The sequence below is a fragment of the Heteronotia binoei genome, chromosome 21 (genome assembly GCF_032191835.1).
Source record: "Heteronotia binoei isolate CCM8104 ecotype False Entrance Well chromosome 21, APGP_CSIRO_Hbin_v1, whole genome shotgun sequence".
Taxonomy (NCBI): Eukaryota; Metazoa; Chordata; class Lepidosauria; order Squamata; family Gekkonidae; genus Heteronotia; species Heteronotia binoei.
This window is the reverse complement of record NC_083243.1, coordinates 10,980,298-11,006,854: the sequence shown is the minus strand read 5'-3', so window position 1 is coordinate 11,006,854 and position 26,557 is coordinate 10,980,298. Positions and strand designations below refer to the sequence as shown.

Below are 26,557 nucleotides of genomic sequence, written 5' to 3'. Positions count from 1 at the left end.
AGCTGGCATGCAACAGAATGGAATCCAAGCTCCACCCCCCCTCATTTTCTTAAAATAGGCATAAATACATAAGGGTTATATATTAATAAGGGAGGAAGGATTCTGTTTTTAACATTTATTAACATTCTTGGGTTTTTTTTCGTTTTTTTTCTCTTGCAAATTCCTCCCAGAGGAATGCACATTCACCTTTTAAGTAACGATTAAAGGAATACATAAAAAATAAAACTTGGTTTTTGCAAATTCCAATGACTTGTATATAAAATCAACTTTCGTGTGAACAAAGCTGTGTGCAAATTATACTTTTCCCCTTACAAGATCCTCCCCTTCCATGTCATGAAATGAGGCACACCCAGGAAATCTGGAAGACTGGGGGTGAGGGAAGGCGTTTTACGAGTTTCTCTGGATGCCACAAGAGACATGGAGGAGGTGTTGTTCCACAGTTTCCCCCCCCTCCTGCACACAAACACACAAGTAACACGCAAATGGACACAACATGGTTGGGCTGTTGTGGAGCAATGTGCAAAGATGCCGTTATCACGTATTCATCTGGATGTGATGATGAAGAGGGGGGGAAAGAAACGTGGAGGGGATAAGTGTATCTGCGTCTCTCGCGACATCAAGCCGAGCCCCCCGAGAACCACGGAGAGAAGAAGTTGACAAGAGAAGTGTTTACCACTGGCTTAGACACAATAGGGTTCACCTGCCCCATTCATTTGGAATTGCTATGGATCAGTACATCCCTCGTCAATGGCTAGAATCGCTGGAGTAGGATTGCCAGCTCTGGACGGGGAAATTTCTGGATCATTTTTTGGGGGTGGAGCCTGGGGAAGGACCTCAGTGGATTATAATTCCATAGAATCCACCCTCCAAAGTGGCCCTATTCTCCATGGGGATTGATCCCTGTAGCTCTTAGGACAACAGTTACCGTGGACACAAAACCGTTAGCGGATGACATCTCAACAGAAAAGCTTGGTTTCCTCTGTATCGTTCTTTCTTGGCCAGGAAAATAGTCCTGAGATTTGGAGAGCTTGCTATTTGCATCACTGCTACCACAACAAATTGCCTGGTGTGACAGGTATACTTGAGGGGTATATACTTGAGCCTGAGCTGGTGCTAAGTGCCTGGAAGAAAGTGGCCGAAATAGCCCCTTCCTAATTCCATATCAATCCCTCCTCCTAAGACGGGAGAATGTGCACCAGAAAAAAAAATTAAGTTACATTCATCCCTGGCTATCCTGAAGGCATCACGACCCCCAATGCTGAGTATGTAGCTTTCTCTTGGTCCGTCTGTCAGTTAGAGCCGGTAGGACTTGGTCATAGGCAAGAAGCTCTGTGGGAGTGTGGGTAGGCGTTAAACCTATGTGGAGCTCTACTGAGAGGACAGAAACCCTTCTTTTTCCAGCATTCTCTTTGGAGCAATGGGCGTAGTCTCATTGGGGAGGGTCAGTGGCTCAGTGGTAGAGCAGCTGCTTGGGAAGCAGAAGGTCCCAGGTTCGATCCCCGGCATCTCCAACTAAAAAGGGTCCAGGCAAATAGGCGTGAAAAACCTCCGCTTGAGACCCTGGAGAGCAGGCGAGGGACAAGTGGCTCAGTGGTAGAGCATCTGCTTGGGAAGCAGAAGGTCCCAGGTTCAATCCCCGGCATCTCCAACTAAAAAGGGTCCAGGCAAATAGGCGTGAAAAAACTCTGCTTGAGACCCTGGAGAGCCACTACCAGTCCGAGTAGACAATACTGACTTTGATGGACCAAGAGTTTGATTCAGTAGAAGGCAGCTTCGTAAGTTCACTGAACAAAAAAGGAACTCGAGATAAAAGAGATGGTTATGACACCGGAACAGCCATCCCAAGAGGACCAGATTTCTAGAACAAAGCTCGTAGGCATATGTGCGCACTTATGCTATCCAGGTTTGCCTGAAACATTGTTGGTGCTTTGGAAAATCCAAACGGCATCCTGAGGAAGGCAGCATCTATCAGCTACTTCATCAAAGAAGCCTTGAGAAGACTTAAAAGGGCAGCCAGAAATCTTTTGTCTTGAAGCGACTGCTACACGTGACCTCATGGCTGCTCTGGTTTCAACGCACAATTGGGTTTTTTTTATCCCTATAGAGGATCTGTGGCTCGCACACCTTGGCCTCTGCAGTGGAAAGGGAAAGCAAAGGGCCCCTGGAAGTTCTGGATCTGTTCACATAGCGTTGTAGTGGGGTGTAGACAGCAACCGAGCTCCCCAAATCCCTTTCAGTTCCCTTGTCAACTGCTGTCTCCAAACATGTTCCCAGACAGAAATCCGTCAGCTACACTTTCTTTCCCCCCGCACCAGTGTGGAGTACATCTTTCCTTGTGTTTTCCCATTTGACCATTGTTATAAACAACTAAAAACAAAACAAAACAAGAACCAGTATAAAAATTTCATACACGATAATCGCATAGTAAAAATGGCCTTTCTGGTAGAGTAGGGCGAAACCGCCAGCTCAACAACACTCTTGTAATGAGAGCGAGAAATGGGGGGGGGAGGGGGGAGAACGCAGAAAACACATTTGTAGGTAACTCGCAGCACCCCACACTATTATATAATTGCGTATTTTTAAAAAATGGGGAAATGGATAGATTTTTTTTTTTTTAAAGGAAGGCACTGCCATTGTGTTGAAGTACTACACATTTGACTTCAACGGCTTTCCCCCTCGTATAAATAGATTTTATTTTAGATCTGTGTTTCGTTTCCTTTTAAATCTGTCTTTTCTACCTGCAGTCGATACAGGACTCAAAAGGGTATTTGGCTTCTTAAAATCTGGAGCCCCCCTTTCGATTCAATGAGAAACAGCAATAAACGCACAAGAAGATCATGTACCTAGTGAGGGGGAAAGCGCTCTTATTACAAAGGAGGGGGGGGAAAGAATTACATGGGTGTTAATATTGGGAATTTTCTTCTTTTTATCATGGTTACCAGCCATAGCAAGTTATATATCATATATATATATCCAAAATAATATATCTTAATAATCAGATCAACTCTGTTTTCTATATTTAGCAAAGGAATAAATAAAAGTTTTTGATTTTGTAAATACTTTGAGGAACGTCTTCCTTCCTCCCCACCAAAACAAGATTCCCACACAAGCAACGCCACACAGTTTCGCAGACTTCGAAACACCAAAGATTCCCATTTCTTAATATCTCTGTCTAGTTCCTACACTGCCTTCCTCAAAGTGAACTTTGGTGACAACAATCCACCGAGCCGGTCCTCCACGCAAATGTTTTGCAACAAATGGGGTTTGCGCATGCATGTGCAAACTCCATTTGTAGCAAAACAGCTTGCACAGACTGGGCAGACTGCACCCCTCCTGTCAAAGTCCTATCCAAATCACTTTCCAAAATCCTTCCTCATCTCTTCCGAATTCCTTCCTTAATGCCTCTCTAAAACGTGCTTCCCTCTCCATTATCGCCCCGCGTTCCGGTAAAGGTGAAACCTAGAATCAAAACTTGTATTTTGGCACTTTTGTTTATTTTATTAAAAAAAAAACCCTTTAAAATGCTGCATCTCAAATGCATTTACATATATCTTCTCAGTCTACGGGTGTAGTTGTGAAGGGACGGCCGGTTCCCTCTCTCCTTTCCATGCTACCTACACACACACAAAAAAAACCTCACAGGAGACATTTGGCACTAAGTTACCTTCTTTGATCAGACAGAGAACTTGAATTCTTCTCCCTGATGAAAAAATGATTGATAGATGCATTGCTGGGGTCAAAGGAGAATCTTTTATTGCACCTAACTCTGCAGACTCGTCTAGATGGGGGTGAGTGGGAGGGAACGCTTTCTTCACCGTTCCTAAGGTACATCCGTAGTGCACATTTCATCCAGCTTCCATGGTGGATGAACTGTCACGGCTCCCAACCAGGGAACTCTGGGTACTGTAGTCTTGTGATGAAGCCAAGAGAAGATACACAATAGTCAAAGATCAAAAAAAATGTTGTCTCTGGTAGAGTTCCCATCTGCCTACTTATGGCAGAAGATCTCCTGCCAATTTCAGCCCTTGTCAGACAATGATCAGCTCAGCTGACTGGCAGGTGGAAACTTGGGCCAAGGGGAGAGGAATGATTGTCCTGGGGAGAAAAAATTAAAAAGAAAAATAAGCCCCCGTCTACTTACAGGAAGTTCTGATCCTTACCACAGAATTTCTGGCAATTGCTCGAGTGACCTTTTGCGCTTCTGGGTAGACCAGGGGTGGGGAACCTTTTTTCTGCCAAGGGCCATGTGGATACTTATAACATCATTCGCAGGCCATAAAAATTATCAACTTTTAAAAAGTGCTCCGCCGAGGGAGAATGATTCAGGCCAGCAAAATTAACACAAATAATTGTTTTTCTATTTGAAGTCATGTGGGGAGAGCCTAATCTGGCACACACATACTGGAGAGCCAGTATGGTGTAGTGGTTAAGTGTGCGGACTCTTATCTGGGAGAACCGGGTTTGATTCCCCACTCCTCCGCTTGCACCTGCTAGCATGGACTTGGGTCAGCCATAGCTCTGGCAGAGGTTGTCCTTGAAAGGGCAGCTCCTGTGAGAGCCCTCTCCAGCCCCACCCACCTCACAGGGTGTCTGTTGTGGGGAAGGAAGGTAAAGGAGATTGTGAGCCGCTCTGAGACTCTTCAGAGTGGAGGGCGGGATATAAATCCAACATCTTCTTCAAATATCTTCTACACACACACACACGGCCCACCACCCTAGGCAAATGCATAGGTCCTGGGCTTTTTGGTGTAGAGCCAGTTTGGTGTAGTGGTTAAGTGTGCGGACTCTTATCTGGGAGAACCGGGTTTGATTCCCCACTCCTCCACTTGCACCTGCTAGCATGGCCTTGGGTCAGCCATAGCTCTGGCAGAGGTTGCCCTTGAAAGGGCAGCTGCTGTGAGAGCCCTCTCCAGCCCCACCCACCTCACAGGGTGTCTGTTGTGGGGGAGGAAGGTAAAGGAGATTGTGAGCCGCTCTGAGACTCTTCGGAGTGGAGGGCGGGATATAAATCCAATATCTTCTTCTTTGTAGAAAAAGCCGAGCAAAAACTCAGTAGCATATTAGACAACATCCCCTGATATTAGCATATTAGGCCACACCCTCTGGGATAATCAAGGGCAAACTGAACGGTGACGGTAACTTTTCCAGGCCCTGCAGCAATTCTGTCTGGCCAGCCAGGCCCCAGGGAGGCTGCCGCACAGTACATCTGGGCCCTGTGATCCCTGCCTGGCCCTGGGGAGGCTGCTGCACGGCGCGGCTGGGCCCCACGATCCTCGCTGGCCAGCCAGGCCCCAGGGAGGCTGCCACATGGCTCGGTTCAGCCCAGCAATCCCCGAGGGCCACACCAAGTGACCTCAAGGGCCGTATACGGCCCTCAGGACGGAGGTTCCCCTCCCCTGGAGTAGACCCTAAGTATCGCCAGGAACTGTATGGTGAGAACTTCCAGTAAATGGAGAGGCCTTATTTTTCTTTTCAGCTTTCCTCCTGAGACACTGCCCCCGATAACCTACCTCTGGAATCATCTCTGGGAATTATCTGGGTAGGTGAACCATGTCTATTTAGCTTTTAAGATAATATTTCTAAGGAGAGGTCGGGCAAGCTGCCGGCTTCTCTCAGCGCATGCGTACAACTCCCCGAACCATGTCTATTTAAAACCAGCCTCGAGCCAATTTAAGTTGGTTGCACAAACACCACATGGGTTTACTCAGCAAGTTCATCAAACTACAGTCCCCCTCCCCCCAGTTCTTTGGGGGAGGGATGTTAAGTTTTGACCATTAAAGCTGATTTTAAACCAGCTTCATATCTGTAGCATAGAGATAACCCAGTAGTTGGTGTTGTAGCACATGACCAAGGATTGTCTTTGGGGGGCGGGTGGGGTGCTCTTTCCATGGAGACGGTGGGAAACTAGAAGGGCAGAACACACAAACCACAAGAAAACACCTCTACGAGTCACAGCATGTCACAGCATGGCTAACGTACGGTGTCTTCCTGAACTGCTAAAACCAGGACCCTGCAAAGAAAGCTGTCTAGATGAGCCAGGTATTGTATCATCTACCATTAACGCTGTGTTCTCAAACAACCTGCATCTTCCTATCAGAGACTGCAGTACGTATTCCATGGAGAAGTGTCGGTAGATGTAGGGTTGCCAAGTCCAATTCAAGAAATATCTGGGGACTTTGGGGGTGGAGCCAGGAGACATTAGGGGTGGAGCCAAGATCAAGGCTGTGACAAGCATAATTGAACTCCAAAGGGAGTTCTGGCCATCACATTTAAAGGGACGGCACACCTTTTCAATGCCTTCCTTCCATAGGAAATCATGAAGGATAGGACACCTTCTTTTGGGGCTCATAGAATTGGACCCCCTGGTCCAATCTTTTTGAAACTTGGAGGGTATTTTGGGGAGAGGCACTAGATGCTATACTGAAAATGTGGTGCCTCTACCCCAAAAAACAGCTCCCCCAGAGCCCCAGATACCCGTGGATCAATTCTCCATGATTTTCTATGGGAATAAATCTCCATAGGGAATAACAGAGTTCCCAGCAGACATTTCCCTCCCCTCCCCCCTGCTTTCTGACGACCCTGAAGCGGGGGGAGGGCCTCCAAACCAGGGGATCCCCTGCCCCCACCTGGGGATTGGCAACCCTAGGTAGATGGCAGAAAAGACTGTGAAGCTTTTAAGCTTTTCCTAGAGAAACCCAAGGAGTCCCAAGTCACTAGAATCTGCAGTTCCTGTTCAGACCACACAAACTTCACTGGTTCCACACTTGAGCCTCCAAGTCTCCCATGCAACCTCACTGCGCTTTCAGGTTTAGACAACGGTGCCTTCAAAGGTCTGGCAGACGTGGGTATTTCGCTTAGGCCTGACTGGAATCATGGCTGAAAACAAGTTGGCCTCAAACGACGTGAGACCCAGGCTGTCCCCCCGAAACCTTTCCAGTGACACACCCCACAGGAATGACCCCTCCTTTGCTCGGGGAAAAGTGGCCAGGCTAACGGGCCCACTTCCCCTCCTGGCCTCCAGCATGACCCTTCATCTGCCAAGGCCTGGAGAAAGCTAGCAGTGTCTTCCCTCCAACACTAACACTCCACAGAACAGGCTTCCTATTTAGACCGCCTCAAGATGCTTTGCTTAGTCTCTGTTCCTGCCTGGCTCTTTGGCACAGGGAAGCACCCATTCCGTCCTCTTAACAGCCAGGCCTCCTCCTGTTACCTCACCAGGCCGAAAAACACCCAGGAGCCTTTTCCTCACATGTACTCTTAACTGGCTTGAAGGAGCAAATACCCCAAATCCTTAATATGTTTACAGGAAGTAGGCTTCACTGATTCCAAAGAAACTTCCGCCATCGAGATACCCGCTATCACTCAGTTCTTACTTGGAAGTTGATGGCTCCCCCCCTTCCAAGATTACCACAGCGGTGTGGGAGTCAAGGCAAGATGGCTCCTTTTCACGCTGCTCTGGTAACACCGAGATCATGTCGCAGGCAACTTTGACATGGCTACCATCCACATGCACCGCAACGGCTTCCATATTGGTGAGGTAACATAGGAAACCGGTCCCCAAGGAAACCTGAAATTAGTAGGATTGAGGAAGGGGGGGGGTGCTTTGGGAAGGCTCTCAGGAGTTCATCTTTGACGTCCCATCTCTTCAAAATGCACAAAGCCAGCCCACCCACGGCCTCTGAGGAATTCCCAGCGGCCTCCACGAGAGAAGTCACAGGGCCTTATCGTGTTGCCAGCCCAAGTCATTCGAAGTCAAGGCATTCCTGTCCCCTCTGGGATTAAGACAGCCCTTGCATATTAAGGCAGCTACTCCAGAGGAGGCCTGCACTTAACAAACAGAGCTCATGCCATAAGAGAGATGTGTGTGTACTGAGTTGGACCACAATCTCCACTCCTCAGTCCATAACCCCGTTCTGCCACTGAAACAGCCGCTTCAGCACCAGAAGTTCAGCGCTGCCTGTTCCTCCAGGGCTGGATCTCCACGGATCCCTTCAGCTAAGGTTGCGGCTTTCCTCCAATGAGAAGAAGTCATGAGCATCCCCACCGCGAGATCTTTCCTTTAGCTCTGCATGTGAAGTACATGGAGGGGGGGAAACTGCACGAAGCTTTGTGTTCTGTGGTTCGTTTGTTTTGGACGCGGCTTCCCCCTCACACTTCTGGTTTTTGTGTCGCAACACCAAACCAAGAGCATGGAAATCCACTCGTCTCCCCCAGGTGGACATGCCTCAGCTCTTCTTGATAGGCTCAGATAAGATGTCCCTTTCTTCCTAGGATGCGGGCCAGATGTGTAAAGCCCAGATACGATGCCTTTTACATCGCCCCCTCTCACAAACACACAAAATAAAAGGAACAGGACTTTCTCAGCACAGTCCTTCTGACAAGGCTCTGTCTGCCCTTTGTTGGCACCCCATTCCTCCCACCCCCAAACCCAGCTTGCAAAGTCGAAAAAAAAAGGGGGGGGGGAGCGCTCCAGGGGCCCTCTAGAAGCGATAGCTTGGCAGTTATTTGAGAAAATGCAAACCCTGCTGCTTATTAAGACACACGAAAAACACACACACAGAGATACCATGCAAGTGATCCTTTGCAGCAGCAAGAGGAGACGGAAACCGTTAAGGCCCTGCTTCTTAAAAACAGGTGCCGGGAAAGTGTCCTCTGACCGGACCGCAGAGCCATGAACTGCTCTCCCCTCTCCTCACGGTCGCCCCTGCAGTTTTCCCGCTTCTTCCGGCAGCGTCTTTGTCCCAGTCTGTCCCAGCCGCTGAGTTTCCGTCGGATGCGTCATCCCCCACACGCACGTACGTTATTTCTAAGGGGATCCAGCCGCTGAGGGCAAGGTGCCACCGAGTCCCAGGAAGAGAAGGTCGGCGGGGTGGGTTTGACAACTCCTGTGATGTGGCAGGTCCAGAGAGGCAGGGGCTGCCCCCACATCCGCCCCCGGCAGTTCAACTGAGTCATGCCACGGTACAAGGAGGAGAGTGGCGTGCCCGGAACGTCGGACGAATTATTTTCAACCCGCCTTTGTGTAAACAATGCACAAAATCCAAAGCCGTTCGTTAACTTCGCCGAAGGGAAGCTGGTTCGGCCTTGTTCGTTTTCCTGTTCTCAACACTCCCCCCCCCCAATCCCGCCCCTAAATCACCACAGCTCCAATCCTGGTTCAGAAACATCGATGAGATGCAGGACATATTTACAAACAGGCAACTGTAGATTTCCCTTCCTTTTGGATCGCGCTTCAGTGATGTGCTTGAAAAAACCCACTGGTTCGTAAACGGGGGTTTCGTTTGCTGGGTGTCCCCCCCATCCCGGGCCCTGCTGATTCCCTCTGGAGATTTCTTCTTGCCTATTCATTAGCCCCTAAGATACCCGCCCTTAGATGCTGTAAGAAACTGCCGGGGATGTAGGGGAACTCTCCCGTTTCGGTCATCCCCCGCAGATACATCCTCTCCTCCGAATATGTGCGAGAAACCCAGTTAACTCTTGGATTCCATTTCTGACATTAACTGTAAGATAAGCCACCCTTTACGGACGTGGAGATGGGAGATGGGTAACGAGGCGGGGAGACAAAGGGGAAAGACGGGGAGGGAACGAAATGGAAATGAAAAGATTACAAAACATCTCCAGGGATCCTCTCTGCAAGGAGGGGGGGATTCATTGCCCCAGTTTGCCACTGGTTCAGCAGCAGTCGCTCCATCACGGCCAGCGGTCTCGCTGCAGACCCCTCCCGTCGTCTAGATGGTCGAGGTTCTGTCAACACCATCTGCAAGATTTTGAAGGTAGTTAGAAAAGAATCATAAGAACATAAGAGAAGCCATGTTGGATCAGGCCAATGGCCCATCCAGTCCAACACTCTGTACACACAGTGGCCAAAAAACCCCCAGGTGCCATCAGGAGGTCCATCAGTGGGGCCGGGACATTAGAAGCCCTCCCAATGTTGCCTCTCCCAAGCACAAAGAAGACAGAGCATCACCTGCCCCAGACAGAGAGTTCCAACAATATGCTGTAGCTGATAGCCACTGATGGACCTCTGCTCCAGATGTTTATCCAATCCCGTCTTGAAGCTGGCTATGCTTGTAGCCGCCACCACCTCCCGTGGCACTGAATTCCATGTGTTAATCACCCTTTGGGTGAAGAAGGACTTCCTTTGATCCGTTCTAACTCGACTGCTCAGCAATTTCATTGAATGCCCACTAGTTCTCGTATTGTGGGAAAGGGAGAAAAGTACGTACTTCTTTCTCTACTTTCTCCATCCCATGCATAATCTTGTAAACCTCTCTCATGTCACCCCGCAGTCGACGTTTCTCCAAGCTAAAGAGCCCCAAGCGTTTTAACCTTTCTTCGTAGGGAAAGTGTTCCAATCCTTGAATCGTTCTAGTTGCCTTTTTCTGGACTTTTCGCAGTGCCAGAATATCTTTTTTGAGGTGCGGTGACCAGAATTACACACAGAATTGTACACAGTACTCCAAATGAGGCCGCACCATTGCTTTATACAGAGACATTATGATACAAGGTCAATGTGTCCTCAAGGCATCCCACAGGCTGGCTGACTGGGGGTAAAGGCTGTGAGATAAATTATTCATCCAGGAACCTCCCCTTCCCCCATAAAACCTGACAAAGTTGATAAGAACATTAAGAGCATCAGACAAGCCCTGCAGGATACGACCAGTGCTCCATCTAGTCCAGCTTCCTGTCTCACACAGCGGCCAACCAGCAGCACTGACAAACAGGCCGTAGAGAAGAAGAAAAGGTTGGATTGATACCCTGCCCTTCGCCTGGAGTCTTTGAGCGGCTTAAAAGAAGACTGCAGATTTATACCCCGCCCTTCTCTCTGAATCAGAGACTCTCAGAGCGGCTTATAATCTCCTATATCTTCTTCCCCCACAACAGACACCCTGTGAGGTGGGTGAGGCTGAGAGGGCTCTCACAGCAGCTGCTCTTTCAAGGACAACAACTGCGAGAGCCATGGCTGACGCAAGGCCATTCCAGCAGCTGCAAGTGGAGAGTGGGGAATCAAACCCAGTTCTCTGAGATAAGAGTCCACACACTTAACCACTACACAGGAAGGAAGGAAGGAAGGAAGGAAGGAAGGAAGGAAGGAAGGAAGGAAGGAAGGAAGGAAGGAAGGAAGGAAGGAAGGAAGGAAGGAAGGAAGGAAGGAAGGAAGGCAAATAGATGGGGGAAGGAGAGGTGGACAGAAAGTGACTTTAAATGCATTCTCCAAGCCTTCCACTGTAGTAATAAATAATAATCATAAGAAGAAGACATTGGATTTATATCCTGACCTCAACTCTGAATCTCAGAGCGGCTCACAATCTCCTTTATCTTCTTCCCCCACAACAGACACCCTGTGAGATGGGTGAGGCTGAGAGGGCTCTCACAGCAGCTGCTCTTTCAAGGACAACTCCTGCGAAAGCCATGGCTGACCCAAGGCCATTCCAGCAGCTGCAAGTGGAGAGTGGGGAATCAAACCCAGTTCTCTGAGATAAGAGTCCGCACACTTAACCACTACACAGGAAGGAAGGAAGGAAGGAAGGAAGGAAGGAAGGAAGGAAGGAAGGAAGGAAGGAAGGAAGGAAGGAAGGAAGGAAGGAAGGAAGGAAGGAAGGAAGGAAGGAAGGAAGGAAGGCAAATAGATGGGGGAAGGAGAGGTGGACAGAAAGTGACTTTAAATGCATTCTCCAAGCCTTCCACTGTAGTAATAAATAATAATCATAAGAAGACGACATTGGATTTATATCCTGACCTCAACTCTGAATCTCAGAGCGGCTCACAATCTCCTTTATCTTCTTCCCCCACAACAGATACCCTGTGAGGTGGGTGGGGCTGAGAGAGCTCTCCCAGCAGCTGCCCTTTCAAGGACAACTCCTACGAGAGCTATGGCTGACCCAAGGCCATTCCAGCAGATGTAAGTGGAGGAGTGGGGATTCAAACCTGATTCTTCCAGATAAGAGTCCGCACGCTTAACATCTCCTTCCCTTCCTCTACCCACAACAGACACCCTGTGAGGTAGCTGGGGCTGAGAAAGCTTGGAGAGAACTGCTCTTGAGGGAACAGCTCTGAGAGAACTGGGACTGACTCAACATCACACCAGCAGCCACAAGTGGCGGAGGAGTGGGGAATCAAACCCGGTTCTCCCAGATGAGAGTCTACCACTCTTAACCACACCAAAATGGCTCTCGGGAGGCGAAGACCTTTCCCAAAAATGAAACATGGAGATCCCCTTTAATCAGCCACTGATGCACCTCTTCAGGCCTGGTGCTCCTAGGCCGAGCCTTGATCCACCAAGCCCTCTTGGGCCCTGCATCTGTTGTCTATGAATTCTGTCCAACCCCATCTAAAGCTATCAATGCCAATCCTCCCTCTAAGGTGTGGAGTCCTGTAAGCAACAATTAAGAACATAAGAGAAGCCATGTTGAATCAGGCCAATGGCCCATCCAGTCCAACACTCTGGGTCACACAGAGGCCAAAATAATAATAATAAATATACACACAAACACACACACACTGTGGCTAATAGCCACTGATGGACCTCTGCTCCATATTTTTATCCAATCCCCTCTTAAAGCTGGCTATGCTTGTAGCTGCCACCACCTCCTGTGGCAGTGAATTCCACATGTTAATCACACTTTGGGCGAAGAAGGACTTCCTTTTATCCGTTCTAACCTGACTGCTTAGCAATTTCATCGAATGCCCACAAGTTCTTGTATTGTGAGAAAGGGAGAAAAGAACTTCTTTCTCTGCTTTTTCCATCCCATGCATAATCTTGTCAACCTCTATCATGTCACCCCACAGTCGACGTTTCTCCAAGCTAAAGAGCCCCAAGCGTTTTAACGCATGGCGTTGGCCTTTTTTATTGCAATCGCACACTGTCTTGACATTTTCAGTGAGTTATCTACCACGACCCCAAAATCTCTCTCTTGGTCAGTCTCTGCCAGTTCAAACCCCATCAACTTGTATTTGTAGCTGGGATTTTTGGCCCCAATGTGCATTACTTTGCACTTGCATTCTACTTTATGAACTACTGGCATGAAAGTCGTGAGCTACAGTATACATTAGTTTTGCTCTGGGGCCCTTTTTTCTTGAGCTAAGGCAAAAACGTGTGAGCCAGAGGCTAAAAAAACTGCGCTAGCTCACACTCACTCAGCTTAGAGGGAAGGCTACTCAATGCTACGAACCTCTCTTTTACTCAAGCACTCCCCTTCATCTTTCTTAAACTTATTTCCCATTGGTTTCACTGGGTGCTCCTGAGTTGTATTATTATTCTGTTTCATACGTACCCAACTTTATTTCTTGCCACATGCAAAGTCTAGGGCAAGGGTGTCAAACTCATTTGTTATTAGGGCCGGATCTGACGTAAACGAGACCTCGTCGGGCCGGGCTGGGCCATGATTGCCAGAAAATGTAATGCCAGGTAGCAGAGATACAAACTTTATAAATAGTTAAAGGGTTTTTTAAAACTTAAAATAAAATATGCTTAAAACATTAGCATTCAATGGTCTTTAAGATGCTTTCTTTGTATCTCTCCTGTGTGATTGAGCGAACTGGGCCTGGCTCTTTCCTTCCTTCCCCAGGGGACTAGGAGGGAGAGGATTCTCAGCCAATAGAAGAAAGAGAGGCTTGACTCAGTAGCTCTGCCGTGCAACTGAGAGAACCTATGGCAAAGTAAAAGGAAGCAAGAGAGAGGGAGAACATAAGAACATAAGAGAAGCCATGTTGGATCAGGCCAATGGCCCATCCAGTCCAACACTCTGTGTCACACAGTGGCCAAAACACACACACACATACACACGCACTGTTGCTAATAGCCACTGATGGACCTCTGCTCCATATTTTTATCCAATCCCCTCTTGAAGCTGGCTATGCTTGTAGCCGCCACCACCTCCTGTGGCAGTGAATTCCACACGTTAATCACCCTTTGGGTGAAGAAGGACTTCACCCAAAGAAGGAAGAAGGAAGGAGGACTTCCTTTTATCCGTTATAAGGAAGGAAGCAGATGACAGCCGGTTGCTCAGGGGCCTGATAGAAGCCTTCCGGGGGCCTGATTTGGCTCTCTGTGTTAAGTGCTGTCCAGTCGCTTCTGCTGTACGGCGACCCAATGAGCGTAAGAACATAATAATAATAATAATAATAATAATAATTTTTTATTTATACCCCGCCCTCCCCGCCAAGGCAGGCTCAGGGCGGCTTACAGGCATGATACGATATCATGATATCACAATAACAGATAAAATCCATCGACAATATAAATACAAATATAAATTAGTTTTAAAAAGCTAAAACAATACAGCGGTGCTACAGTCTCTATTTATCCAGGCAGCGTAATATTCATTCTGGTTACATCTTAAAGGCTTCTTGGAAGAGGGCTTTATAGGTGATAACCAGCACCTTGTAACGAACCCAGTATACAATTGGCAGCCAGTGCACTTCCCGCACTGAGGTAATACTGATCTAGTTATAGAGGTAATACTGATCCACACCAGCAGGTGGAGATCTATGATAGTAAGGCTCCCCCACAACAGTATGGTTGCAATCACATACATGGCAAATAGTGCACTTTCAATCCACTTTCAGTGCACTTCCCAACTGGATTTTACTGTGTAAACTGGCACAATCCAGTTCAAAAGTGCATTGAAAGTGAATTATTCAGTGTGGGTGACCAAAGCCTCTCTGTGGATGCACTTTTAAAGATTAATCTTAAAGCCAGGGGTGGTCGAATTTGCTTAACGTATTTAGTAACAAGCAAAATGTAATTATGGAAAGGAAAGGTCCCCTGTGCAAGCACCAGTCGTTTCCGACTCTGGGGTGACGTCGCTTTCACAATGTTTTCACGGCAGACTTTTGACGGGGTGGTTTGCCCTTGCCTTCCCCAGTCCTCTACGCTTCTCCCCCAGCAAGCTGGGGACTCCTTTGACCGACCTCGGAAGGATGGAAGGCGGAGTCAACCTCGAGCCAGCTACCTGAACCAGCTTCCGCCGGGATAGAACTCAGGTCGTGAGCAGAGAGTTCAGATCACAGTACTGCAGTACTGCTGCTTTACCACTCTGCACCACGGGGCCGCTTTAATACTAGCAACCTGCAAGTTGTAATTATAAGAAAGAGGGAAATGGGAATTACGAAAGAGTATGGATCCAAATGTTTGGGTGATATAAGGGATGAAGAGAACGAGTAGATAGATATGATAATGTTATAAAGATTATGAAAGAATAGTAAATATAAAGTGATAAAACGAAAAAGAAATGGAAATGGAAAAGATATGCGCTCTCCCTTCCCCAACCCCCTCCTTCCTCTTCACCCCGTTCCTTTTCCCCCTCCCCGCAACTGAATTTTAATAAAAATATTTTATTTATTTTTATTTTAGTATATTTCTATTCCGCCCATTCCTCGTAGGGCTCAGGACGGAGTCCAACATATGACAAAACAATAAGATACAATAAAAACATTTTATAAACAGACAACTCACCAGCACTCAGAAAACTTTACCATATGCGGGGTGACATGACAGAGGTTTACAAGATTATGCATGGGATGGAGAAAGTAGAGAAAGAAGTCCTTTTCTCCCTTTCTCACAATACAAGAACTCGTGGACATTCCATAAAATTGCTGAGCAGTCAGGTTAAAAAGGATAAAAGGAAGTCCTTCTTCACCCAAAGGGAGATTAACATGTGGAATTCACTGCCACAAGAGGTGGTGGCGGCTACAAGCATAGCCAGCTTCAAGAGGGGATTGGACAAAAATATGGAGCAGAGGTCCATCAGTGGCTATTAGCCACAGTATATGTATATATATATATATATATATATGTGCGTGTGGGTGTGTGTGTGTATATATATATATATATGTATATATACACACACACACACACATATATTGGCCACTGTGTGACACAGAGCGTTGGACTGGATGGGCCATTGGCCTGATCCAACATGGCTTCTCTTCTGTTCTTATATCATCACATATTGCCCAGCCTGGCCATCTCACATTATGATATCTCATAGGGATGGCAGTTTTTATTCCAGTTCCTAGCACAGGTGACAGTGCCGATAGGGGAGGCCAACCAGATCAAGAATAGATACCCGCAGCCTCCACGAAAAGCCTGGCGGGCCATTAAGTCAGGTAGGGCCCGGATCTCTGTAGGGAGCTGATTCCACCAGGTAGGGGCCAGGACTGAAAAAGCCCTGGCCCTAGTTGAGGCAAGGCGGGCGTCTCTTGGGCCGGGAACGGCCAACAGATGACGGGAGGCCGAACGTAATGACCTCCTGGGCACATATAGAAGGAGACGGTTCCGCAGGTATGTTGGTCCCAGGCTGCGTAAGGCTTTAAACGTTAAAACTAAAACCTTGAAGCGGATCTGGTACTCGATGGGCAGCCAGTGCAGACTGTGGAGCGCTGGCCGAATGCCCACCCGTAAAGGGTCTTTAAAATCTTTAAACATCTAAAGAAGAAGAAGAACTGCAGATTTATACCCTGCCCTTCTCCCTGAATCAGAGACTCAGAGCGCCTTACAATCTCCTGTATCTTCTCCCCCCACAACAGACACCCTGTGCGGTGGGTGGGGCTGAGAGGGCTCTCCCAGCAGCTGCCCTTTCAAGGACAGAGTCTCAGAGCGGCCTACAATCTCCTTTCCCTTCCTCCCCTACAACAGACACCCTGTGAGGTGGGTGGGGCTGAGAGGGCTCTCACAGCAGCTGCCCTTTCAAGGACAGAGTCTCAGAGTGGCCTACAATCTCCTTTCCCTTCCTCCCCCAAAACAGACACCCTGTGAGGTGGGTGGGGCTGAGAGGACTCTCACAGAAGCTGCCCTTCTAAGGACAGAGCGGCCTACAATCTCCTTTCCCTTCCTCCCCCACAACAGACACCCTGTGAGGTGGGTGGGGCTGAGAGGGCTCTCACAGCAGCTGCCCTTTCAAGGACAGAGTCTCAGAGCGGCCTACAATCTCCTTTCCCTTCCTCCCCTACAACAGACACCCTGTGAGGTGGGTGGGGCTGAGAGGGCTCTCACAGCAGCTGCCCTTTCAAGGACAGAGTCTCAGAGTGGCCTACAATCTCCTTTCCCTTCTTCCCCCAAAACAGACACCCTGTGAGGTGGGTGGGGCTGAGAGGACTCTCACAGAAGCTGCCCTTCCAAGGACAGAGTCTCAGAGCGGCCTACAATCTCCTTTCCCTTCCTCCCCCACAACAGACACCCTGTGAGGTGGGTGGGGCTAAGAGGGCTCTCACAGCAGCTGCCCTTTCAAGGACAGAGTCTCAGAGAGGCCTACAATCTCCTTTCCCTTCCTCCCCTACAACAGACACCCTGTGAGGTGGGTGGGGCTGAGAGGGCTCTCACAGCAGCTACCCTTTCAAGGACAGAGTCTCAGAGTGGCCTACAATCTCCTTTCCCTTCCTCCCCCAAAACAGACACCCTGTGAGGTGGGTGGGGCTGAGAGGACTCTCACAGAAGCTGCCCTTCCAAGGACAGAGTCTCAGAGCGGCCTACAATCTCCTTTCCCTTCCTCCCCCACAACAGACACCCTGTGAGGTGGGTGGGGCTGAGAGGGCTCTCACAGCAGCTGCCCTTTCAAGGACAGAGTCTCAGAGCGGCCTACAATCTCCTTTCCCTTCCTCCCCTACAACAGACACCCTGTGAGGTGGGTGGGGCTGAGAGGGCTCTCACAGCAGCTGCCCTTTCAAGGACAGAGTCTCAGAGTGGCCTACAATCTCCTTTCCCTTCCTCCCCCAAAACAGACACCCTGTGAGGTGGGTGGGGCTGAGAGGACTCTCACAGAAGCTGCCCTTCCAAGGACAGAGTCTCAGAGCGGCCTACAATCTCCTTTCCCTTCCTCCCCCACAACAGACGCCCTGTGAGGTGGGTGGGGCTGAGAGGGCTCTCCCAGCAGCTGCCCTTCCAAGGACAGAGTCTGAGAGCGGCCTACAATCTCCTTTCCCTTCCTCCCCCAAAACAGACACCCTGTGAGGTGGGTGGGGCTGAGAGGACTCTCACAGAAGCTGCCCTTCCAAGGACAGAGTCTCAGAGCGGCCTACAATCTCCTTTCCCTTCCTCCCCCACAACAGACACCCTGTGAGGTGGGTCGGGCTGAGAGGGCTTTCACAGCAGCTGCCCTTCCAAGGACAGAGTTTCAGAGCGGCCTACAATCTCCTTTCCCTTCCTCCCCCACAACAGACACCCTGTGAGGTGGGTCGGGCTGAGAGGGCTCTCACAGCAGCTGCCCTTTCAAGGACAAGTCCTGCGAGAGCTATGGCTAACGCACGGCCATTCCAGCAGGTGCAAGTGGAGGAGTGGGGAATCAAACCCGGTTCTCCTAGATAAGAGTCCGCACACTTAACCACTACACCAAAGTGCACTACACCAAAGAGACACATATTTTCCAAGCCAGCCGATGGGGTGGTGGAGGCTTCTGTCCATCTACTTCTCTGCCTACCCGCCTGCTTGTCTATCTATCTATCCATCCATACACACACCCTGCTTTTCTCCTCAACGGGTGCCCTCGCAAGCGCCTTCCCATCATTCTTTGCTCTGTTTTCAGCCTTCCAACAGCCCTGCAAGGCAGGCTAGGTCAGAATCCACAGGAAAGTGAGTCAGGGTCATGCCAGTCCACAGACGGGCAAAGCAGGGGGAGGAGAGACGTGTCACTTACCACCCAGGGCGTGTTCGGTCATACTGAGGCACAAGGACTCCAGCCTGTTATTAATGTCGGGTTCGGCCACCGGGATCTGGAACTCTGCAGGGACAACAAGAAAGAAAGTTCAAGGTCAACCACAAGGCACTGATGTGGTGGAAGGCATTTCACAGAATCACAGAGCTGGAATGGACCTCCAGGGTCATCTGGTCCAACCCCCTGCACAATGCAGGAAATTCACCAGTTCCTCCCCCTAAATTCACAGGATCCTCATTGCGGTCAGAGGGCCCTCTAGCCTTTGTTTAAAAACCTCCAAGGAAGGAGAGCCCACCACCTCCCGAGGAAGCCTGGAAGGTCAGCCAGGGCTTTTTATGTAGCAGGAACTTCTTTGCACATTAGGCTGCACACCCCTGAGGTAGCCAATCCTCCAAGAGCTCACAGGGCTCTTTTTACAGGACCTCCTGTAAGCTCCAGGAGGACTGGCGACATTGTTCCCTAATATGCAAAGGAGTTCCTGCTACAAAAAAAGCCCTGATTTAGGCCACACCCCATGATGTCGCTTACAGGGCTCTTAGTGCGGGGCCTACTGGAAGCTCCAGGAGGATTGGCTACATCAGGGGGTGTGGCCTAATATGCAAAGGAGGTCCTGATAGAATTCCTTACAGGGCTCTTAGTGCAGGGCCTACTGGAAGCTCCAGGAGGATTGGCTACAGCAGGGGGGCGTGGCCTAATATGCAAAGGTGCTCCTGCTAGAATTCCACCCCTGCCTTTTATATAGCCAATCCTCCAAGAGCTTACAGGGCTCTTTGTACAGGGCCTACTGGAAGCTCCAGGAGGATTGGCTACATCAGGGGTGTGTGGCCTAATATGCAAAGGAGGTCCTGCTGGAATTCCTTACAGGGCCTACTGGAAGCTCCAGGAGGATTGGCTACATCAGGGGTGTGTGGCCTAATATGCAAAGGAGTCCTTGCTACAAAAAAATCCTGCTTACAGTCAGACTCGGGGCTAGGGGTGCCTGTGCCCCTAGGCCAAACCCCAATTCTCCGCCCCCCCACTGCCCCTCGATGACATCATAATGATGTCACTGCCACGCCCCCGGACTTTGCTGAGGCCTCCTGAGCCTCGGGAAGCCTCGGCAGAGTCTGAAAGGCAGCGGGCATGCTCAGAGCCGGCTCTGAGTGCGCTTGCTGCCACGCCCCCCCCACTGATGGCAGCAGGCGTGGGGAGGCGGACGGCAGCAGGCATGGCCATGAGGCGCCCCTCGGCCAAGTGGTGTCCGAGGCTGCTGCCTACTCCTACGCATCGGCCCTGCTTATAGCATTTTTGTAAAGGGGAAAGCTAACAGGCCTTCCATGCGGTTATCAATCGTGTTTGTGGAGAAGATCGCCATCTGCCAAGGGAGGGAAACGGAGCTGACGTACCTGGCTGCTGGAACATGAGCATCGTCTGCGGAGAAGTGTGGACTGGCAGCGAGCGCGTTCTCTGGACCGAACTGTGAGTTCTGCTGGGCATACTGTTGCTTCCTCCGGGATTTGCAAACCAAAGGTTCTGTGGGGTAGGGGGGGAAATGTGTAAAGGGGGGGGGGTAAAAAATATGGCTGGGTTCACTCTAGAACAGGGGTGTTGAACGTGCAGCCCGAGAGCCAGATCAGGCCCCCGGAGGGGTCCTATCAGGCCTGTGAGCAAGTGGCTGTCATCTGCTTCCTTCTCCTTCTCTCGCTTCCTTCTGCATCACAGTTTGCTTTGCCAGGCTTGCTCAATCACAGAGGAGCAAAGCCTCGATTTTTCTCCATCGGCTGAGGCTCCTTCCTCGGGGAGGAAGAGGAGAGGGAGAGCTTAAGAATATAAGAGAAGCCATGTTGGATCAGGCCAATGGCCCATCCAGTCCAACACTCTGTGTCACACAGTGGCCTATATATATATATATATATATACACACACACACACACATATACACAAACACACGGTGGCTAATAGCCACTGATGGACGTCTGCTCCATATTTTTATCCAATCCCCTCTTGAAGCTGTCTATGCTTTTAGCCGCCACCACCTCCTGTGGCAGTGAATTCCACATGAAGGACTTCCTTTTATCTGTTTTAACCTGACTGCTCAGCAATTTCATCGAATGCTTGCTTTGCCAGGCTCTCTCAATCGCACAGCAGAGCTACTGAGCCAGGCCTCTCTTCCTTCTACTGGCCGAGGCTCCTCAGAGCGAGAGTTGTCAGTTATCAGAGACTTAAATAAACAAAATATTGCAAGAGTGCTAACGTTTTAAGCACGTTCTAAGCTTTTTTTTTTAATTTAAATCTTTGTGTTTGTCTGTGTCCTTTATAAAGTTTATATCTACCTGGCATTACGTTTTATGACACACATGTTCCAGCCCCACAGTCCCATTTATGTCAGATCCAGCCCTCGTAACACATGAGTTTGACACCCTTGGTGTAGAACCTTGGAAATACAAGGAGCAAGAAAATTGGCTCAGAAACACAGGCAACAATGGAAATCCGACATATGGGGATAAGAAGGGGTACACAATTTCCCCCGAAATGTTGAGATTCCTGAAAAAACTCCAAATCCCAATATGGTAAAGTATTTGAAGAAGAAGAAGATACTGGATTTATATCCCGCCCTCCACTCCGAAGAATCTCAGAGCGGCTCACAATCTCCTTTCCCTTCCTCCCCCACAACAGACACTCTGTGAGGTGGGTGGGAGAGGGCTCTCCCAGCAGCTGCCCTTTCAAGGACAGCGTCTCAGAGCGGCCTACAATCTCCTTTCCCTTCCTCCCCCACAACAGACACCCTGTGAGGTGGGTGGGGCTGAGAGGGCTCTCCCAGCAGCTGCCCTTTCAAGGACAACTCCCATGAGAGCTACAGCTGACTCAAGGCCATTTCAGCAGGTGCAAGTGGAGGAGTGGGGAATCAAACCCAGTTCTCCCAGATTAGAGTCCGCACACTTCACCACTACACCAAACTGGTAGGATGGGAAAATTTCAACTTTGGATCTAAGATTTTTCAGAAATTCTGAATCTCACCCCTCTAAATGTGGTGCACAGTGGTAAAGCTGCAGCACTGCAGTCAAACTCTCTGCTCACAACCTGAGTTCAATCCCAGAGGAAGCTGGGTTCAGGTAGCCGGCTCAGGGTTAACTCAGCCTTCCATCCTTCCGAGGTCAGTCAAATGAATTCCCGGCTTGCTGGGGGGAAAGGGTAGACGACCGGGGAAGGCAATGGCAAACTGCCCCGTAAAAAGTCTGCCGTGAAAACGTTGTGAAAGCAACGGCAGCCCAGAGTCGAAAACGACTGGTGCTTGCACGGGGAACTACCTTTACCTTTAAATGTTGCATTTAGTTCCGAACATATCTGTGAGCATGAAACCCACCCTCTCTCCCTTCTCCTGAAGCCCCCCCCCCCCGTCACTCCTCGCCCCCTCGACAGGACCCCTTCGGAGCACGGATAAGACAAAAACAGGAAATGCCTGGGGGGGGGGGGTTCTGGCTGGCCCCATCTTTGCTTTTGCTCTTACAGTTTTTTTTTCGAATTGAAAAGGATCCAACGTCATCGGACGAAAGGAACCGGGAAGATGATTCCAAATAGACCTATGGCAGCTGAGAATTGAAGTCGCTCTCTTGAATGGAAAGAAAACGTATCTCTTTTTGGCCCATAACCACAGTTGACTTATGATGACCTATCCTGGGGTTTTCAAGGCAAGAGACGTTCAGAGGTGGTTTTGCCATTGCCTGCCTCTGCGTAGCGTAGGGTTGCCAATCCCCAGGTGGGGGCAGGGGATCCCCCGGTTTGGAGGCCCTCCCCCCGCTTCAGGGTTGTCAGAAAGTGGGCGGAGGGGAGGGAAATGTCTGCTGGGAACTCTGTTATTCCCTATGGAGATTTATTCCCATAGATAATCATAGAGAATTGATTTGTGGGTATCTGGGGCTCTGGTGGGGCTGTATTTTGGGGTAGGGGCACCAAATTTTCAGTATAGCATCTAGTGCCTCTCCCCAAAATACCCCCCAAGTTTCAAAAAGATTGGACCAGAGGGTCCAATTCTATGAGCCCCAAAAGAAGGTGCCCCTATCCATTATTTCCTATGGAAGGAAGGCATTGAAAAGGTGTGCCGTCCCTTTAAATGTGATGGCCAGAACTCCCTTTGGAGTTTAATTATGCTTGTCACAGCCTTGATCTTGGCTCCACCCCTAATATCTCCTGGTTCCACCCCTAAAGTCTCCTGGCTCCACCCCCAAAGTCCCCAGATATTTCTTGAATTAGACTTGGCAACGCTAGCGTAGCGGCCCTGGTCTTCCTTGGTGGTCTCCCATCCAAAAATTCACCAGGGCAGACCCTGCGTAGCTTCTGAGATCTGATGGGGCCAGGCTAGCCTGGCTTATATCTTTATCTGTGCCTACCGAACTACCTATCCTATTTATTTACCTGATATCCATTCATGGACTTAGATTCTTTCTTAGGCGTGCGATAACAGAGAGCTGGCGTCCCGTGTTCCCTCTAAGCTGTGGAGCATTGTGAGCAAAGATTCTACTTTGGGAGGCCCAGGTACGAATCCCACTCAGCCAGTTTGGTGTAGTGGTGAAGTGTGCAGCCTCTTCTCTGGGAGAACCGGGTTTGATTCCCCACTCCTCCGCTTGCACCTGCTGGCATGGCCTTGGGTCAGCCATACTCTCGCAGAGTTGTCCTTGAAAAGGCAGCTTCTGGGAGAGCTCTCTCAGCCCCATCCGCCTCACAGGGTGTCTGTTGTTGGGGGAGGAAGGGAAAGGAAATTGTAGGCCGTTCTGAGACTCTGACCTTGAAAGGGCAGCTTCTGGGAGAGCTCTCTCAGCCCCATCTACCTCTCAGGGTGTCTGTTGTGGGGGAGGAAGGGAAAAGAGATTATAAGCCGCTCTGAGATTCAGAGTGGAGGGAGGGGTAGAAATCCAATATCATCTTCTGCCATGGGAGCTCATCGAGTGACCCTGGGCCGGTCATACGCTCTCAGCCCAGCCTACCACACGTGGTTATCATGAGAAGAAATGGAGGAGAAGAAAATGTCGGAAGCCATTTTGGGGTTCCCATTTGGGAGAAAGGTGAAGAAGAAATGAAGTAAAACAATTAGTGTGTGTTTATGTTATCAAGCCATCTTTGTACATACTGAGAGTGTGGCACCATTAAGTTATACTGGTTTTAGATTATTTATTTAATATATTTAACCTATGAATTGTATTTTAACTGTATTATTGTGTTTTTATTGTTATAACATGGTTATACCATGTCTTGTAAGCTGCCCTGAGCCTGCTTTGGCGGGGAGGGCAGGGTATAAATAAAAATTTATTATTATTATTTTGGGGGGTGGGTTAGAATCCTCTCCTGTCATTGTATCAGAGGCTAATATCCAGGAGTAGAATTCTAGCATGAGCTCCTTTGCATATGAGGCCACACACCCCTGATGTAGCCAATCCTCCAAGAGCTTACAAAAAAGAGCCTTGTAAGCTCTTGGAGGACTGGCTACGTCAGGGGTGTGTGGCCTAATATGCAAAGGAGCTCCTGCTAGAATTCCACCCCTGCAATACCAACAAAGTTCCACACAAGCTAGGTTCTGCCTCCAAATTTCAAGTAAGCCACACATTTTCAACAAGCAGGGCTTTTTTTGTAGCAGGAACTCCTTTGCATATTAGGCCACACACCCCTGATGTAGCCAATCCTCCAAGAGCTTACTGGGCTCTTAGTGCAGGGCCTACTGTAAGGTCCAGGAGGATTGGCTACATCATGGGGTGTGGCTTAACATGCAAAGGAGTTCCTGCTACAAAAAAAGCCCTGTCAACAAGGCTTTTTTGTGTGTGTCCTGGCCAGCAACGCTGGAGTGATTTGTCCAGAGGCCTTTTCCTACGGTTGCCAGGCAGCACCAGACAACCAGTGGGAGTGTTGTGGGGGACAGGACAGCGTATCTATGGTATCTTTCTGTAGAGTTTCTGGTGATTGCCAGAGAAACCCTGGCCACTTCCGGGTAGTTCTAGGAATTGTCAGGAACTCTGTGGCCAGCACTTCCTGTCAGTAGGCGAGGCCTTGTTTTTCTTTCTAGTTCTCCCCCCTTCCCCAGGTGAATCGGGCCCACCCCGGACCCAGTTCCTACTTGCTGATTCGCTGAGCTTCACTGGCTAAAGGAAACCAGCTGGCAAACGGGAACAGCTTCTGGAAAAGCCAATCAGCAGCCTCTTTCGCTACGCCAAGCGAGGCACACCCACTCCCTCCTGAGCCACCTGCGAAACAGCCAGGTCAGCGGCCGAAGCGGCACAAGCCCAAGACGGGTTGGTACCGTCTGATACCTGGAGGGAATCCAGAGCCATAACTGCCTTGGCACCCAGCGCACCATGCTGTTGGAAGTGCTCGTTTGGCGCTTTGGCTGGAGAACTGGCCTTGCGGCTGCCTCAAATGGCCATTGTTGATGCTCAAGTTCAGAGACTTTCCCACATTCTCCTTTTCTTGTTGCTTGATGTCAGGGGTGGCCAAATTGTGGCTCAGGGGCCACTTGTGGCTCTTTAACACATATTGTGTGGCTCTAAAAGCCTCCACCACCACACCCCCGTCAGCCGGCTTGGAGAAGAAGATATTGGATTTATATCCCGCCCTTCACTCCGAAGAGTCTCAGAGCGGCTCACAATCTCCTTTCCCTTCCTCCCCCACAACAGACACCCTGTGAGGTAGATGAAGATACTGGATTTATATCCCGCCCTCCACTCTGAAAACTCTCAGAGCGGCTCACAATCTCCTTTCCCTTCCTCCCCCACAACAGACACCCTGTGAGGTAGATGAAGATATTGGATTTATATCCCGCCCTCCACTCTGAAAACTCTCAGAGCGGCTCACAATCTCCTTTCCCTTCCTCCCCCACAACAGACACCCTGTGAGGTAGATGAAGATATTGGATTTATATCCCGCCCTCCACTCTGAAGAGTCTCAGAGCGGCTCACAATCTCCTTTCCCTTCCTCCCCCACAACAGACACCCTGTGAGGTGGGTGGGGCTGAGAGGGCTCTCACAGCAGCTGCCCTTTAAAGGACAACCTCTTCCAGGGCTATGGCTGACCCAAGGCCATGCTAGCAGGTGCAAGTGGAGGAGTGGGGAATCAAACCCGGTTCTCCCAGATAAGAGTCCGCACACTTAACCACTACACCAAACTCTTTAAACCCTTCTCCAAGCCAAGCTAGCCAGCGGCTTGGAATAGGCATTCAAAGTTAATAATAATAATACAATACATTTTATTTATATCCCGCCCTCTCCGCCGAAGCAGGCTCAGGGAGGCTCACAACGTATAAATTCCGTATACAATAAAACATCTGTACACTTCAATAAATAATACATTAAATAAAACCGTCATTTAAAACCAACGTTACTATTAAAAATTAACATTTTTGGTGCCACGTCTCAGATCTTCAATGAATTTAGTGGCTGGATACGTCTACAGCGGGTCTAACTTAGCTCTATATTTAGGCGAAGGCCATCTTAAAAAGAGTCGTCTTGCAGGCCCTGCAGAATCGATCAAGACTCCGCAGGGTCCGCACTTCATCCAGAAGTTCATCCCAAAGGGTGATTAACATGTGGAATTCACTGCCACAGGAGGTGGTGGCGGCCACAAGCATGGCCACCTTCAAGAGGGGTTTAGATAAAAATATGGAGCAGAGGTCCATCAGTGGCTATTAGCCACAGTGTGTGTGTGTGTGTGTATACACACACACACATATATATATATATATACACACACACACATATATATATAAATTTTTTTTGGCCACTGTGTGACACAGAGTGTTGACTGGATGGGCCATTGGCCTGATCCATAAGAACATAAGAGAAGCCATGTTGGATCAGGCCAACGGCCCATCAAGTCCAACACTCTGTGTCACACAGTGGCAAAAAATTTTATATACACACATACACTGCGGCCAACATGGCTTCTCT

General features: G+C 49.3%; 1 protein-coding gene across 2 annotated transcripts in view; it reads right to left on the bottom strand.

Moving 5' to 3' along the window:
- Window positions 1–9,315: 9,315 nt before the first annotated feature.
- Window positions 9,316–26,557, bottom strand: part of SAMD4A (sterile alpha motif domain containing 4A) — a 237,014-nt gene continuing 219,772 nt past the window's right edge. The window contains exons 10-12 of one of the 2 annotated variants that reach the window (XM_060261834.1): window positions 20,036–20,162; window positions 18,633–18,716; window positions 9,316–9,757 (exon numbers count right to left, since the gene is read on the bottom strand). In XM_060261834.1, coding sequence (XP_060117817.1) covers window positions 9,729–9,757; window positions 18,633–18,716; window positions 20,036–20,162 — 240 coding nt within the window. In that variant the 3' untranslated portion in view covers window positions 9,316–9,728. The remainder of the gene's footprint in view (window positions 9,758–18,632; window positions 18,717–20,035; window positions 20,163–26,557) is intronic. The other variant, XM_060261835.1, reaches the window with a different exon arrangement.